The sequence below is a fragment of the Bison bison genome, unplaced genomic scaffold (assembly GCF_000754665.1).
Source record: "Bison bison bison isolate TAMUID 2011002044 unplaced genomic scaffold, Bison_UMD1.0 scf7180017864380, whole genome shotgun sequence".
Lineage (NCBI taxonomy): Eukaryota > Metazoa > Chordata > Mammalia > Artiodactyla > Bovidae > Bison > Bison bison.
Window position 1 is genome coordinate 2,565,408 of NW_011494952.1, and position 14,675 is coordinate 2,580,082.

General features: G+C 39.6%; 1 protein-coding gene across 3 annotated transcripts in view; it reads left to right on the forward strand.

The window, feature by feature from the left end:
• Positions 1 to 14,675, forward strand: part of JMJD1C (jumonji domain containing 1C) — a 303,947-nt gene that overhangs the window by 103,550 nt on the left and 185,722 nt on the right. Inside the window, exon 1 of one of the 3 annotated variants that reach the window (XM_010857401.1) lies at positions 7,447 to 7,925. The exons of the other annotated variants lie outside the window; for them this stretch is intronic. Coding sequence (XP_010855703.1) covers positions 7,854 to 7,925 — 72 coding nt within the window. The 5' untranslated portion in view covers positions 7,447 to 7,853. Of the gene's footprint in view, positions 1 to 7,446; positions 7,926 to 14,675 lie in introns of those variants that run through there. 3 annotated transcript variants of the gene reach the window in all.

The window sequence follows — 14,675 nt, forward strand, 5'->3', positions numbered from 1 at the left end:
GTGTGTGTGGCCTTTCAGAAGTTGCAGTGCATGAGCTCTTTAGTTCTGTCACGTGTTCTCTGGAGTCTGCGGGCTCAGTAGTTGTGGCCGATGGGTAGTTAGCACAGCAAATGTAGTAGTTAGCACAGTAGTTAGCACAGCTCTAAACTTACCTTCAGATGAAGTCACAGAGTAAGTATTTGTACTTCATTGTCTTAACCTGTTACAGAAAGTGATTCTGAAGTGTATATATATACATGCCACTTGTAGGACTTCAAATTAAATGGCTGTATTTATTGTATCAGTGCAATTGTCAACATATTTTTATCTTACGTAGTAAGATACTGGCTTATTTAACTCATTATCTTTTGCTTTGGCTCCTAGAAAGCTCTAGTCCCTCTGACAACTGTGAATGCCATTAGGTAACCAACATTTGTATGTGCTCAGTTATACCTCTGGCTAATTTGGAAAACTCAGCAGTGGCCACAGGACTGGAAAAGGTCAGTTTTCATTCCAATCCCAAAGAAAGGCAATGCCAAACAATGTTCAAACTACCGCACAATTGGACTCATCTCGTAGCTAACAAAGTAATGCTCAAAATTCTCCAAGTGAATCTTCAACAGTACATGAACTGTGAACTTGCAGATGTTCAAGCTGCATTTAGAAAAGGCAGAGGAATCAGAGATCAAATTGCCAACACCCCATAGAAAAAGCAAGAGAGTTCCAGAAAAACATCTGCTTGTCCTTCATTGACTATGCTGAAACCTTTGACTGTGTAGATCACAACAAACTGTGGAAAATTCTTAAAAGAGATGAGAATACCAGACCACCTTACTTGCCTCCTGAGAAATCTGTATGCAAGTCAAGAAGCAACAGTTAGAACCGGACATGGAACCACGGACTGGTTCCATATTGGGAAAGGAGTATGTCAAGGCTGTATATTGTCACCCTGCTTATTTAACTTATATACAGAGTACATCGTGCAAAATGCCAGACTGGATGAAGCACAAGCTGGAATCAAGATTGCCGGGAGAAATATCAATCACCTCAGATATGCAGATGGCACCACCCTTATGGCAGAAAGTGAAGAGGAATTAAAGAACCTCCTGATGAAAGTGAAAGAGGAGAGTGAAAAGCTGGCTTAGAACTCAACATTCAAAAAACTAAGATCATGGCATCCCATCCCATCACTTCATGGCAAATAGATCAGAAAACAGTGGAAACTGACAGATTTTATTATCTTGGTCTCCACAATCACTGCAGATGGTGACTGCAGCCATGAAATTAAAAGATGCTTGCTCCTTGGAAGAAAAGTTATGACCAACCTAGACAGCATATTGAAAAGCAGAGACATTACTTTGCCAACAAAGGTCCGGATAGTCAAAAATCTATGGTTTTCCAGTAGTCATGGTGAGAGTTGGACCATAAGGAAAGCTGAGCGCCAAAGAATTGATGCATTTGAATTGTAGTGTTGGAGAAGACTCTTGAGAGTCCCATGGACTGCAAGGTGATCCAATCAGTCCATCCTAAAGGAAATCAGTCCTGAATATTCATTGGAAGGACCGATGCTGAAGCTCTAATACTTTGGCCACCTGACGGCGAAGAACGGACTCTTTAGAAAAGACCCTGATGCTGGGAAAGATTGATGGCGGGAGGAGAAGGGGGCGACAGAGGATGAGAAGGTTGGATGGCAGCACCAACTCAATGGACAGGAGTTTGAGCAAGCTTCAGGAGTTGGTGATGGATAGGGAATCCTGACATGCTGCAGTCAGTGGGGTCACAAAGAGTTGGACAGGACTGAGCAAATGAACTGAACTGAATTGAATTGTGAGGGAGCAGAGGCAGGAGAAAAAATGAAATAAAGTTTTGGATAGAGAAGTTAATCACAAACTCAGCAGGGTAACTCAATTTTTTGAAGACTCAGTGTTATTCTTTGATCTTTAAAGAAAAATACGTTTTTTATCTATTCATGTAACTACTATCAAGATCAAAATACAAAGTACCCTTTGCTGATGCCAGTGCTGAATTGAATCTCAGAGAAAGGCTTTTAAGTGAAATAGAAAAGAGCTTTATTGCTTTGCCAAGCTAAGGGAGTGTCATAGTGGGCTAATGCTGGCAAAACTGTGTGTTCCAACCTGGGGGATTTGGTGAGGAGTTTTGTACCAGTGGCTCAAGGGCAGATAAGGATAAAGGTATTGGAAGGGCCTTCATTCCTTTAATCTAGCCTCAGGTGGTCTCCTGGGATGAATTTCTATGCCACTCAAGTTTATCACATTGTCACCTTCTCTGGAATGAAAAATGCTTCATTCTCCTCTGGTTCTGGCAAGTTCTAGTTCTCCAGGCCAATGCTCTGGCCACCTGATGCGAATAGCCGAGTCACTGGAAAAGACCTTGATGCTGGGAAAGATTGAAGGCAGGAGAAAAGGGTGAGATGGTTGGATGGCATCACTGATGCAATGGACATGAACTTGGGCAAACTCCAGGAGGTGGTGAGGGACAGGGCAGCGTGGCATGGAGTGGTGAGGAATTGGACACCACTTGGTGACTGAACAACAACAACTTCTACGAGTGACACTGTGGTAAAGAACCCATCTCCAGTGCAGGTTAGAGTTGAGAGACTCAGGCGCTTTCCCTGAGTTAGGAAGGTCCCCTGGAGGAGCGCGTGGCAACCCACTGTACTGTTCTTGCCTGGAGAATCCCATGGACAGAGGAGCCTGGTGGGCTACAGTCCATAGTGTTGCAGAGAGTTGGACACGATTGGAATGACTTAGCACGCGTGTACAGTCTACAGAAGACCTCAAAGGTCCTACTGTGTGTACACCTTGAGGTGGATCCAGGACCCTGCCCCCGGACTGCACCATTGTTTCTTGACTGTTTGTCCCTTGTCTCTGCATCTTTTGCAACTATTTGAAGCTGCTCTTGGGAACTCAGGAAGGATCATGGAGGTTAAAACCTAGTCTCTACAAACGTGACATGGGAGAAACAGAACTTCTATGCTCAGGAGCCCCACAGGGTCCTGTGTGGTTTCACTCCCGGTTTTATTGCTTTCTCTATTTCATTAATGTGATTTGTTACAAAAGATAGTGTTTTGATATATTAATGTAGCCCTAGGGAACTAATAAATTCATTAATGTTATTGGATCTACCAGAAATTTATTCTTTATTGGCATAAAATATTTCATTGTACAAATATATCGCAATTGAGCTCTTTTCCAAATTGCACGTAGCTGGGTTGTTTCCAAACTTTTTGGCTTTTGAATAAAGTTGTATTCACTTGGAAATTTTGCCTATTTTCAGATATGTGTAATAGTATTTTTCTTTAATTTTAATTTACATTTCATTGAATAATTTGTTGAGTACTTTTTCATATGCTTATTGGCTGTATGGATATATATCTTTTTTGGGGTCCCTGACCAAGGCTTATGTAATTGGATTGCTTGCTTACTCTTTTTGATTGGTAGGAGGTTCCTTTATGTATTCTGTATATATGTGATTAATAACAGGATTTGGGACTAGAGTGAGGCAAGGGCGGTACTCATTCCAAATTTAAAGAAACACCTCTCTTGGGGTTGAGTTCCCCTCTGCTGCTGGGTTGCTTTTCCCCAAAGCATTCCTGTGCTTCACTTTCTAATTCAAGATTCTGTTTAAATTCAAGATCCTATTCATTTGAAAGATCATATCTAGAATATCACCCCAGTCTTCTGTCATTATATTACCCTAAATACCTGTTTTTCTTCATAACACTTATTACCAACTGACGTATACTTAACATGTATAGGTTATTTTTGGTTTATTGCTCTCTGAAACAAATTATGCTCTGTAAGAGTTGGGGCTTTTCTTTTTGTCCCCGCATACCAACTTACTAGAACAGTGTTCGGCATGTAACAAAGTCGCAATAGGTTATTTATTAAATATTCATAAAATAATGAAATTGAGAAGAGCTAGTCTCTGAAAAGTGAGTTCCATTTTAGACATGCTAAATATGTATATGTGATTGATATAGATAAGAGATTGAGCTAGTCAGGGATTGGCAAATACTTCCTTTAAAGGACCAAATAGTAAACATTTTATGCTTTGTGGGCCTTATGGACTATGTCCCTGGACTATGTCCCAACCAACTCTGATACCAGAGTGAGAAAGCATCTATGAACAGTGCATACGTTAGTGAGGGTAGCTGTGTTTCAATAAAAATTTACGTACAAAAGTAGGTAACTGGTTTGTAGGACCTGTTTGCTGACCCTTAGAAGATGTAATGGAGAGCTATAAATATGAAATGTAGAAGCTTGATCTTGATTCAGAATGTAGTCATGTATATTTTGCATTATTAAAGTGAGATGATGAAAGGAACTGTGCTAAGAAAGATAATCTGGTGGTATTAGGTTAGCTGGAGAGAAATTGTGACTGGAGGTATTACTCACCTCAGGTTCAACTGCTAACTGGTCAGAAGCCAATACTGGAGAGACAGGCCTTGGTTGCAAATGAAAGGTCACTTTATCCAGGAGGCCAGCAACCTAGGGAGATGGCAGCTGCTGCTGCTGCTAAGTCGCTTCAGTTGTGTCCGACTCTGTGCGACCGCATAGACGGCCTCCTACCAGGCTCCTCTGTCCCTGGGATTCTCAAGGCAAGAACACTGGAGTGGGTTGCCATTTCCTTCTCTAAGGCATGAAAGTGAAAAGCGAAAGTGAAGTCACTCAGTCGTGTCTGACTCTTAGCGACCTCATGGACTGCAGCCTACCAGGCTCCTCCATCCATGGGATTTTCCAGGCAAGAGTACTGGAGTGGGGTGCCATTGCCTTCTCCAGGGAGATGGCAGACTCTAGTCCAAAAACCTGCTCTGAAGATTCTGCTCAACAATGCAAGTTTTTGAAGCAGGAGTTACTGGGATGGGAGGGCGGAAGGTGGAATCAGAGTCTCAGATATCTTCCACTGCTTGATTGGTAGTGTGGTGACAGGGTGGTGTTCCTGGCATCTTGTGCTCAGTTTGAAATTACTGTCCTCCACCTGGGTTGGGACCTTGTTTCTGCAGAAGAACCCTAAGGCATTATGATGTATATTCCTTGAGGAATCAGGACCCTGCTTTACTGCTGCACTTGCTTCTTGATTGCTCCTCCTTTGTTTCTGGGCTTCTCTCATAGCTCAGTTGGTAAAGAATCCACCTGCAATGCAGGAGACCCCAGTTTGATTCCTGGGTTGGGGAGATCTGCTGGAGAAGGGATAGGCTACCCACTCCCGTATTGTTGAACTTCCCTTGTGGCTTAGCTGGTAAAAAATCCTCCTGCAGTGCGGGAGACCTGGGTTCAATCCCTGGATTGGGAAGATCCCCTGGAGAAGGGAAAGGCTACCCACTCTAGTATTCTGGCCTGGAGAATTCCATGGACTGTATAGGGGGTCAGTGGGGTCACAAAGAGTTGGACACAACTGAGCAGCTTTTCACAATACCTTCCCTGATGAGCAGTTGTTTGAATCTGCCGTTTGGAACTCAGGGAAAGTGAAGGAGTCTGAATGAAGCTATTTCCTACAAACTGGAAACAAAGACATGGGTGGGATTGGTATCTAGAAGGGCCCCACAGGCTCTTGCTCAGTAAAAACAGTTACGAAACAGACTTTATATAAAGCTTACTATATGTGAGGCACTGCACTTCCTTTGCCCCTCTTTTTTTCTCAGATTATGTTCCTGAATTCTGTGTCTTGGCTTATTCTTTGTCTTGGCTTATTCTGTGTATCCTCCGGTAATGTCTCTGAAAAGGGCTGCCTGTTTGGACATATTTTAATGGCTAGTTCATCTGAAAGTATCTGTATTCTACCCTCAAACTTGACTCATGTCTGACTGGATATAAAATTCTGAATTAAAGATGGGACATTCTTCCTTAGAGTTTTGAAAGCACTGATATATCTTCCAGATTCTGATGTTGCTTTTGAAAAGTCATACTATTCTGCTTTTTGATTCTTTTATAAGATATAAGCATTTGGGATCTTCTCTTTTGTTTGTGCTTAGAAATGTCACCACAACATTTCTATATGTACATCTCTTTTCATCTGTGTGCTTGGCTCTCTAGGAGTTGCTTTTCAGTATGGGATCTTGGAGTTTCAATTCCAGGAAAATTTCTTGAATTGTTTTAATTCTGTCTTTTCTGAATTCTTTTCTTTTTCTCTTTTCCGGAATTTTGTACTGGGATATGGGACCATACTGGTCCTCTTCATACCATATCTTTAGTAAATAGTAAAGACTATTCTCTTTTTGTTCCAGGTAGTAGGAAAAGTTTCCAACTACATATTCTAACTTTTTTTTTGCTTTTCATCTCTGTTCTTTATTTCCTTAAACTTTTCTGTTCCCTGAATGGTTATTTTTAAATTCTTTTATAATCCTCTTTCTGTGTTTTTTATGTTGTTTCTATTATTTACGGAGACTATTGATATTAGCTTTTGTGTGTTTTTTGCTTGTTTTCTTCTCCCTTCAGAGTCTTATTTTTTTGCTTTTTTTTCCTCTGTGTAATCCAGTGTCTGGGTTTTATATTTCATGTTTTCTCCACATAAAATATTTGATGTTCCTTTTTGACTGCTCATACTTCATAACATAAATCTTAAAAAGCACTTTGGGAGCTTTTAGCATGTGGGCAGGATTTGTTGACTGTAGTCTTACCTGCTTGGAGATCAGCCCATGTCCTTGGGGAACACCTGATGTCTGTATATTTGAATGTCTTTTATCTTAAACTGGTCAGGTTTCCCAGAGAAACAAATTAGTGTTTTCCCTGGCTCTCAAAAGTTGAACCCTTTGAGGTAAAAAGACTGTGTGGGAGGGAAGGGATTGGTTCTCAACATCTCACTATGTATAGCTTCACTTTGTCATCCTATTTCAGTAATGACTTCAGCTCTGATTGAGAGACCCTCTGATAATCTATTTCTAGGGGGGAAAACTCTTTTTCTGCCAAAGTGGGAGAGGAGGCAGTTGCTAGGCTAGTGCCAGGGAGAGATCAGTGGTCTGGCTGTTGCTTAAATAGACTAATTCTTTCGATTAGGCCTACTTTACCCTCAACCAGTTTTTGACTTTGAGGGCTTCTCTGCTGTAAGCTGGAGTGTTTATCACCTTTCCCAGATTCTTACTTTAGCTTAATCTTTCATTTCATGAAAGTCTGCTACCATTGCTATTGCTGTTATTTTAGTATTAGTTGATTCTATTTTCCAGTTGAGTTTTTTTTGAAACTTAGCATCCAACATATTATTTTTCTTAAATTTGAATCCTGTGGAGTCATCTGAGTATCTTGATTAAAGTATGAAGATAGGGCCCCGTGGATTACTTTTGAAGACATTGAGTTTTACTTTAGTTCTTGGTTAGTATTGTAAATTATGTTTGTTTATACAGTTATGAGTACCTGGTTGTACTTATTATTAATGATCCTATATTTTAAAATTTTATTCTTAAAGATTTTCAGAATCTTTCCCTACAATATTTTAATTAAAAACATCTAGTGTTACCCTAGTCTACCTGAAAAGAAAAAATATACTGATAAATAAGTTTAGGATAACTTGTGGTGGAAAAGAAATATTTTCCAGGAATAGCCTTTTAATTTTTTTAGTGCTTATAAGCCATCTTCAAACAAAAGTTTTTGTGTTTTGGATACAGATCATTAATGGATTGTCAAAAATCTTTTAAACTCAAAGGGTATATGTTTTTGTGTTTTTTAACATAATTTTCTTAAAATTTTTCTTCTTTTCAAAATCAGTGTTAGAAATTGTTTTCTTACGTTGTTTTACAGGCTATACACATTAGAGGTGCAGCCTAATTCAGGGTCTGTAGAGAAGACATAATTTTAAAAGTGGATAGGTATTCTCTCACTGTCTTCTTTTCTCATTTCAACTTCATTTACTTTTTAACTATGTTTCTTCTACCTTTTCCAGTTTTCTACTCAATTCTCCTTGGTGGAGAAGATGGATGCAAAAGAGAAGGTGTGAGTAGTTCTTTATTCTCTCTGCATCTGTTAACATTACATCATCTTTTCCATGCAATATTCTTGTTTCTTCCTAGTTCATCTCTTATGCAGCCAGTGGACTCGTTTGGTTTTCTTTTGTATCATTTATAAAATTTAGCTTATTCTGATGTACTATTCTTAGGAAGTTGGTGTTAATTTTATGAACATTTTTAGTTACATTTCCCTCCTTCCATTATTTATATATGTCCTTTTAAAATCTGGTATCTGAAAATTATATGTAGTCATACTATTTCACTCACTCATCACCTTCATTAATTCAATCCACTAAAATTATTTAAGTTCCTAAAGTGTATCAGGCCCTGGGAAATAAAATATTGGTAAAATAGTACTTTTCTTAGTAGAGTTCATATTTTCATAGGGAATATCGTCTCCCATTTCTCATTAGAATTATCCACATCTGTATAATTAAAAACTAACTTTTGCTCTTTGGTCTCTCATTCACATTGTGAATAGTATTTCGTTTTGGAACTGTGTGTACTATTATAATAGTAGCGCTCATGTTTGAGTTCTGGCTCTACCAAATGTTGACTGTGTAATGTTGGATAACTCATACAACCTTTCTGTCTTAAAGTTTTCATTTATAAAATGTACTTAATATCTACTTTATAGAGTTGAATTGAGAGAATTTAGATGTTAAAAAAGAATTGAGAAATGTACGTACATGTATTATGTGAACTTAAATTTGAAATGCTTTATAATGGTGTTTTTAATACGGATTGCTATCTAAATATTTATTGCAGTCCTTTTGAAATATGATTGTAAATCTCCTTGAGAGCAAGAATTATGTTGTATAGACTTTTACCTGTTGAAGATGGTAAATAGCAGTGACTTACAGTTTCAAATTGAATTGCCTAAATTTGTTGATTATTTCTTTTCACCAGTTTCATTATTGATAATAATCAATACCCATATGTTTTAACATTAAGAAAACATTATTAAAAAAAATTCTCCATATGGCCAATTTCCATTATATACTTGTAAATATTATTGCCTCTGATTGTTCTCCTTCCCAAATTTCCATAATGTCACCCTTCAGTTCGGTTCAGTCACTCAGTCGTGTCCGACTTTGTGACCCCATGGACCGCAGCACATCATGCTTCCCTATCCATCACCAACTCTGAGAGCTTGCTGAAATTCATGTCCATCGAGTTGGTGATGCCATCCAGCCATCTCATCCTCTGTCGTCCCCCTTCTCCTCCTTCCTTCAGTCTTTCCCACTTCCAATACTTTGACCACCTGATACGAAGAACTGAATCATTGGAAAAGACCCTGATGCTGGGAAAGGAAAGATGTCACCCTTAGGTTTGTGGATTTCTGGCGTCTCTGCTACTCAGTAATCCTCCTTCTTTGCCTGTTTTTGAAAGATAAAGACATGTTGCTGTTTTCTGATAACGAATTTCCTTTTATATATGAAGAGAATTTTACTTTTTATGTTAAAATACTAAATACAGGTTAAATATTAATGTGATTTAACCATTGTATAATTAAAAAAATCATTAAAAATATTAGTGTGTCTGTGTCTTCTCCCCTCCCCTTTCCCACTCTTATTTTTAAGTGAAACTGGCCTATTTCTCTGGAGGAGGCAATGGCACCCCACTCCAGTACTCTTGCCTGGAAAATCCCATGGGTGGAGGAGCCTGGTAGGCTGCAGTCCATGGGGTCGCTGAGTTGGATACGACTGAGTGACTTCACTTTCACTTTTCACTTTCATGCATTGGAGAAGGAAATGGCAACCCACTCCAGTGTTCTTGCCTGGAGAATCCCAGGGACGGGGGAGCCTGGTGGGCTGCCGTCTGTGGGGTCGCACAGAGTCGGACACGACTGAAGTGACTTAGCAGCAGCAGGCCTATTTCTCTGATGGTTCTTCTTAACATTAAATTCATCTTAATTTTCCTGAATAACTATTTTATGGATCATGTCTAACATTTCAGTGCAATTAAGTCTTGATCATGGTGATAAATCTCTAGCCAAACATTTTCTTTTTAGTCTTTATGAAGTACATCATGCTTCAAGGACAAAAAGAGAAGCCAACACGTGTCAGCTACTTTGAATCCTTTTCTTGCAATATCATGTTTAATCTTTACCAGAACCCTCTATAATATCCATTATTACTTCTATCTTGCTGATTTGAAAACTGAGGCTCAATGAATTTTTGCCAAAGTCTCAGTGTTCTTGATTCCAAAGAATATTCTGTGTACACTGTAATACGTGACCTGGAAAGTAGTGATGCAGAACATTGAACATCACTCCATATCTTCCATGAAATCACTTCTGTAACTTCATCATCTGAATTTAAGATCTCCATTTTTCCATTGTTGATCTTGGTAAATTAAATTTTATTTACCTAGAATATATTTTGGATGCATATTTCTAAGGTTTTAAAAGGTTCATGCAACTTGGATAGAAAATAGGGATTTGGGAGCAGTAGGTAAAACTTGTTTTACCCTGGGCCAGTCTGTTGAGTTTCCTAGTGACACTTTTATTTCCAACTCTTTGACATTGACCTTTTTTTCCTTTAAATCTTCCTAATAGCTCAGCTGGTAGAGAGAGAATCCGCCTGTAATGCAGGAGACCCCAGTTCAATTCCTGGGTAGGAAAGATCCGCTGGAGAAGTGATAGCCTACCCACTCCAGTATTCTGGTCTTCCAGGGTGGCTCAGCTGATCAAAAGTCCGCCTGCAATGAGGAGACCTGGGTTCCATCTCTGAGTTAGGAAGATCCCCTGGAGAAGGGAAAGGCTACCCACTCCAGTATTCTGGCATGGAGAATTCCGTGGACTGAGCAACTTTCATTTTTGCTTTCACTTATAGAAGCAAATAAACAGTATCTTCTGTGTCATGGTAGCTAGTATCAGTTCAGTTCAGTCGCTCAAGTCGTGTCTGACTCTTTGCGACCCCATGGACCACAGCACGCCAGGCCTCCCTGTCCATCACCAACTCCCAGAGTCCACCCAAATCCATGTCCATTGAGTCAGTGATGCCATCCAACCATCTCATCCTCTGTCGCCCCTTTCTCCTCCCGCCTTCAATCTTTCCCAACCTCACGGTCTTTTCAAATGAGTCAGCTAATCCACATCAGGTGGCCAAAGTATTGGAGTTTCAGCTTCAACATCAGTCCTTCCAGTGAACACCCAGGACTGATCTCCTTTAGGATGGACTGGTTGGAATTCCTTGCAGTCCAAGAGACTCTCAAGAGTCTTCTCCAGTACCACAGTTCAAAAGCATCAATTCTTCGGGGCTCAACTTTCTTTATAGTCCAGCTCTCACATCCATACATGACCACTGTAAAAACCATAGCCTTGACTGGACAGACCTTTGTTGACAAAGTAATGTCTCTGCTTTTTAATATGCTGTCTACGTTGGTCATAACTTTCCTTCCAAGGAGTGTCTTTTAATTTCATGGCTGCAATCACCATCTGCAGTGATTTTCGAGCCCCCCAAAATAAAGTCTGTCACTGTTTCCATCTATTTACCATGAAGTGATGGGCCCAGATGCCATGATCTTAGTTTTCTGAATGTTGAGTTTTAAGCCAACTTTTTCACTCTCCTCTTTCACTTTCATCAAGAGGCTCTTTAGTTCTTTGCTTCTGTCATTAGTATGGTGTCATCTGCGTATCTGAGGTTATTGATATTTCTCCCGGCAATCTTGATTCCAGCTTGTGCTTCGTCCAGCCCAGTGTTTCTGGTGATGTACTCTGCATATAAGTTAAATAAACAGGGTGACAATATGCAGCCTTGACGAACTCCTTTCCCAATTTGGAATCAGTCTGTGTTCCATGTCCAGTTCAAACTGTTGCTTCCTGAACTGCATACAGATTTCTCAAGAGTCAGGTCATGTGGTTTGGCATTCCCCCCTCTTGAAGAATTTTCCACAGTTTGTTGTGATCCACACAGTCAAAGGCTTTGGTATAGTCAATGAATCAAGGCAAATTGGAAGTGGTCAAACAGGCGATGGCAAGAGTGAACATCGACATTCTAGGAATCGGTGAACTAAAATGGACTGAAATGGGTGAATTTAACTCAGATGACTGTTATATTTACCACTGTGGGCAAGAATCCCTTAGAAGAAATGGAATAGCCATCATAGTCAACAAAAGAGTCCGAAATGAAGTACTTGGATGCAATCTCAAAAATGACAAATGGTTTCTGTTCGTTTCCAAGGTAAATCATTCAATATCACAATAACCCAATCCTGTGCCCTGACCAGTAATGCTGAAGAAGCTGAAGTAGAACGGTTCTATGAAGACCTACAAGACCTTCTAGAACTAACACCCAAAAAAGATGTCCTTTTCATTAGAGGGCCAGTATACATAGTATGGAATAACAGTAAGATATAGAGAAATTTATAAAGTGTTGTTATTTATCTACTCTGTATTCATAGTTTATGTGCATTTCTGCTTTTAGTTTTTTAACTTAGGAATTAACCATAAACTGTCCAATCATAGGGAACAAGGACAGAAGGAATACTTATAGGGTTCTGTGAACATGTTTGTTTTGTAGATATGACTTTTGAAACTATGTAAATGTTTTACATTATTTTAAAACAAGTTTGAATCATTAAAAAAAGAAAGATCCTAAAAATGAAAACAAAATGAAGCAGAGATGTTTTCATTAAGTAGTGTTGGTATTATCCCTAGATTGTTATATATGTATCCTGCAGTCAAGCAAATGAATTTATGTTGATGTCTTTGTATAACAGGATCTTCAATATGGGAGAAATGAGTTAGGAATAAGAGTCATGCCGTTTACAAACAGATGTAGAATCTTATATAGGAGTATCAATATAAAGATATCCTAACTCTGACTAGTATACTTGACGAGTTCAGGAGTAATGAGAACTCCTAGAACCCAGACTGTTGTCTCTGAATGCCATTTCCTGCTGAAGTTTTAGGGTTCCTTGGGTATATGATTGATTTCAGGTCTGAGGTAGGAGTTGGACAAGTTAATGCCCTTGTGTAGAAGCAAGGAAGCTATCTAAGACTACTATGGTTATATCTAGAAGATTCAGAAACTAATTGAAGAGGCTGTCACTGCCTAAAGATGAGAAATTTGAAAGCAATAGAAGTAATAGCTGCAGTGATTGGAAGCATTACTACATTTGTTTAAATCCAGGAGTTTTAAGTGATGATTCCTCCCCTAAAAAACAAACTCTCATTTAACATTATGCGGGATTAGGCTACTGACTCATTACAGTCTGTTTTCCATGACCTTCCATGTCTGAGTGTTCTATATCCTTGGATTCATCCAACGAAGAATTGAAAATACTTGGGGTGGGCAATGAGGGGAATTTTAGAAAGCTCCAAAAATGAATCTTGAATCGCCTATCGCTGATAACTTTACATAGCACTTACATTGTATTTACAACTATTTGCATAACATTTATACTGTATTAGACTTTATACATAACTTAGAGATGATTTAAAGATAATGGGGAGGTGCATAGCTTGTATGCAAATACTGTACCATTTTATATTTTTTAATTAATTATTTTGCTGCTCCAGGTCTTGAGGCACCTGGGGTCTTTTAGTTGTGACATGAGAACTCTTCCCTAATGGCTAAGTGGTGAAGAATCTGCCTGCTGTGCAGGAGACTGGGATCTGATCCTTGGGGTCAGGAAGATTCCCTGGAGAAGGAATTGACAATCCAGTCCAGTAGTCTTGCCTGGGAAATCCCATAGATAGAGGAGCCTGGCAGGCTACAGTCCGTGGGTTCACAAAGAGTTGGACATGACTTACGGCTCAGACGGTAAAGCGTCTGCCTGCAATGCAGGAGACCCGGGTTCAATCCCTGGGTTGGGAAGATCCTCTGGAAGAGGAAATGGCAGCCCACTCCAGTATTCTTGCCTGGAAAATTCCATGGACTAAGGATCCTGGTAGGCTACAGTCCATGGGGTCGCAAAGAGTTGGATACGACTGAGCGACTTCACTTTTACCGACTAAACAACAGAAACAACAGTGCGAAGCCTTGGTTGCAGCATGTGGGGTCTAGTATTCTGACCAGGGGACACAAGTTCTATCCCTGGTTCTGGAATATCCTACATGCCACAGGGCAGCTAAGCCTGTGTGTCACGCTTACTAAAGCCCTAGTGCCCTAGAGTCTGTGCTCTGCAGCAAGAAGCCACCGCAAGGAGAAGTTCGAGCCCTGCAACTAGAGTAGCCTCTGCTTAACTAGAGAAAGCCTGTGTGCAGTAATGAAGACCCAGCGCAGCCAAAAATAAGTAATCAAATAAGAGAGGAAAACAATTTTTGTTAATAGGATTTTATAGGAAGAAAAATTCATTCCATGAGTTTGTTGAAAATTGCAGACATTGAAATCCAGTTTTGTGAAATTTTTCAGCTGAAAAAAATGGAAATGCAGTAAGTATACCACTTGTTGGGTTCCTCTTTTGGCTGAACATAGGGAAGTCCTTAGGTATATCTCAAGGCATCCCGAATACTCTGTGCTCCGGTGCCCCCTTGTGCCTATGATAAAAAGCTATCACTTGTTTTCCCAAAAATTTGGGGTAACCTTTTCTAAGAGCTCCTGGAAACAAAACGTTTGCAAGTTTATAAATACGTTTGCCTATCTTAAGCTTTCTGGGACCTGAAATTTATGTCCTTTTAAATTTTAGGGCATGCTCTTGTCTTTCTGTGCAAGTTGTTACATTACCAGTTTTATGGCATTTATATTACCAGTTACATGTGTTTGATTTCAGTGTGTTAGTGTTTCCA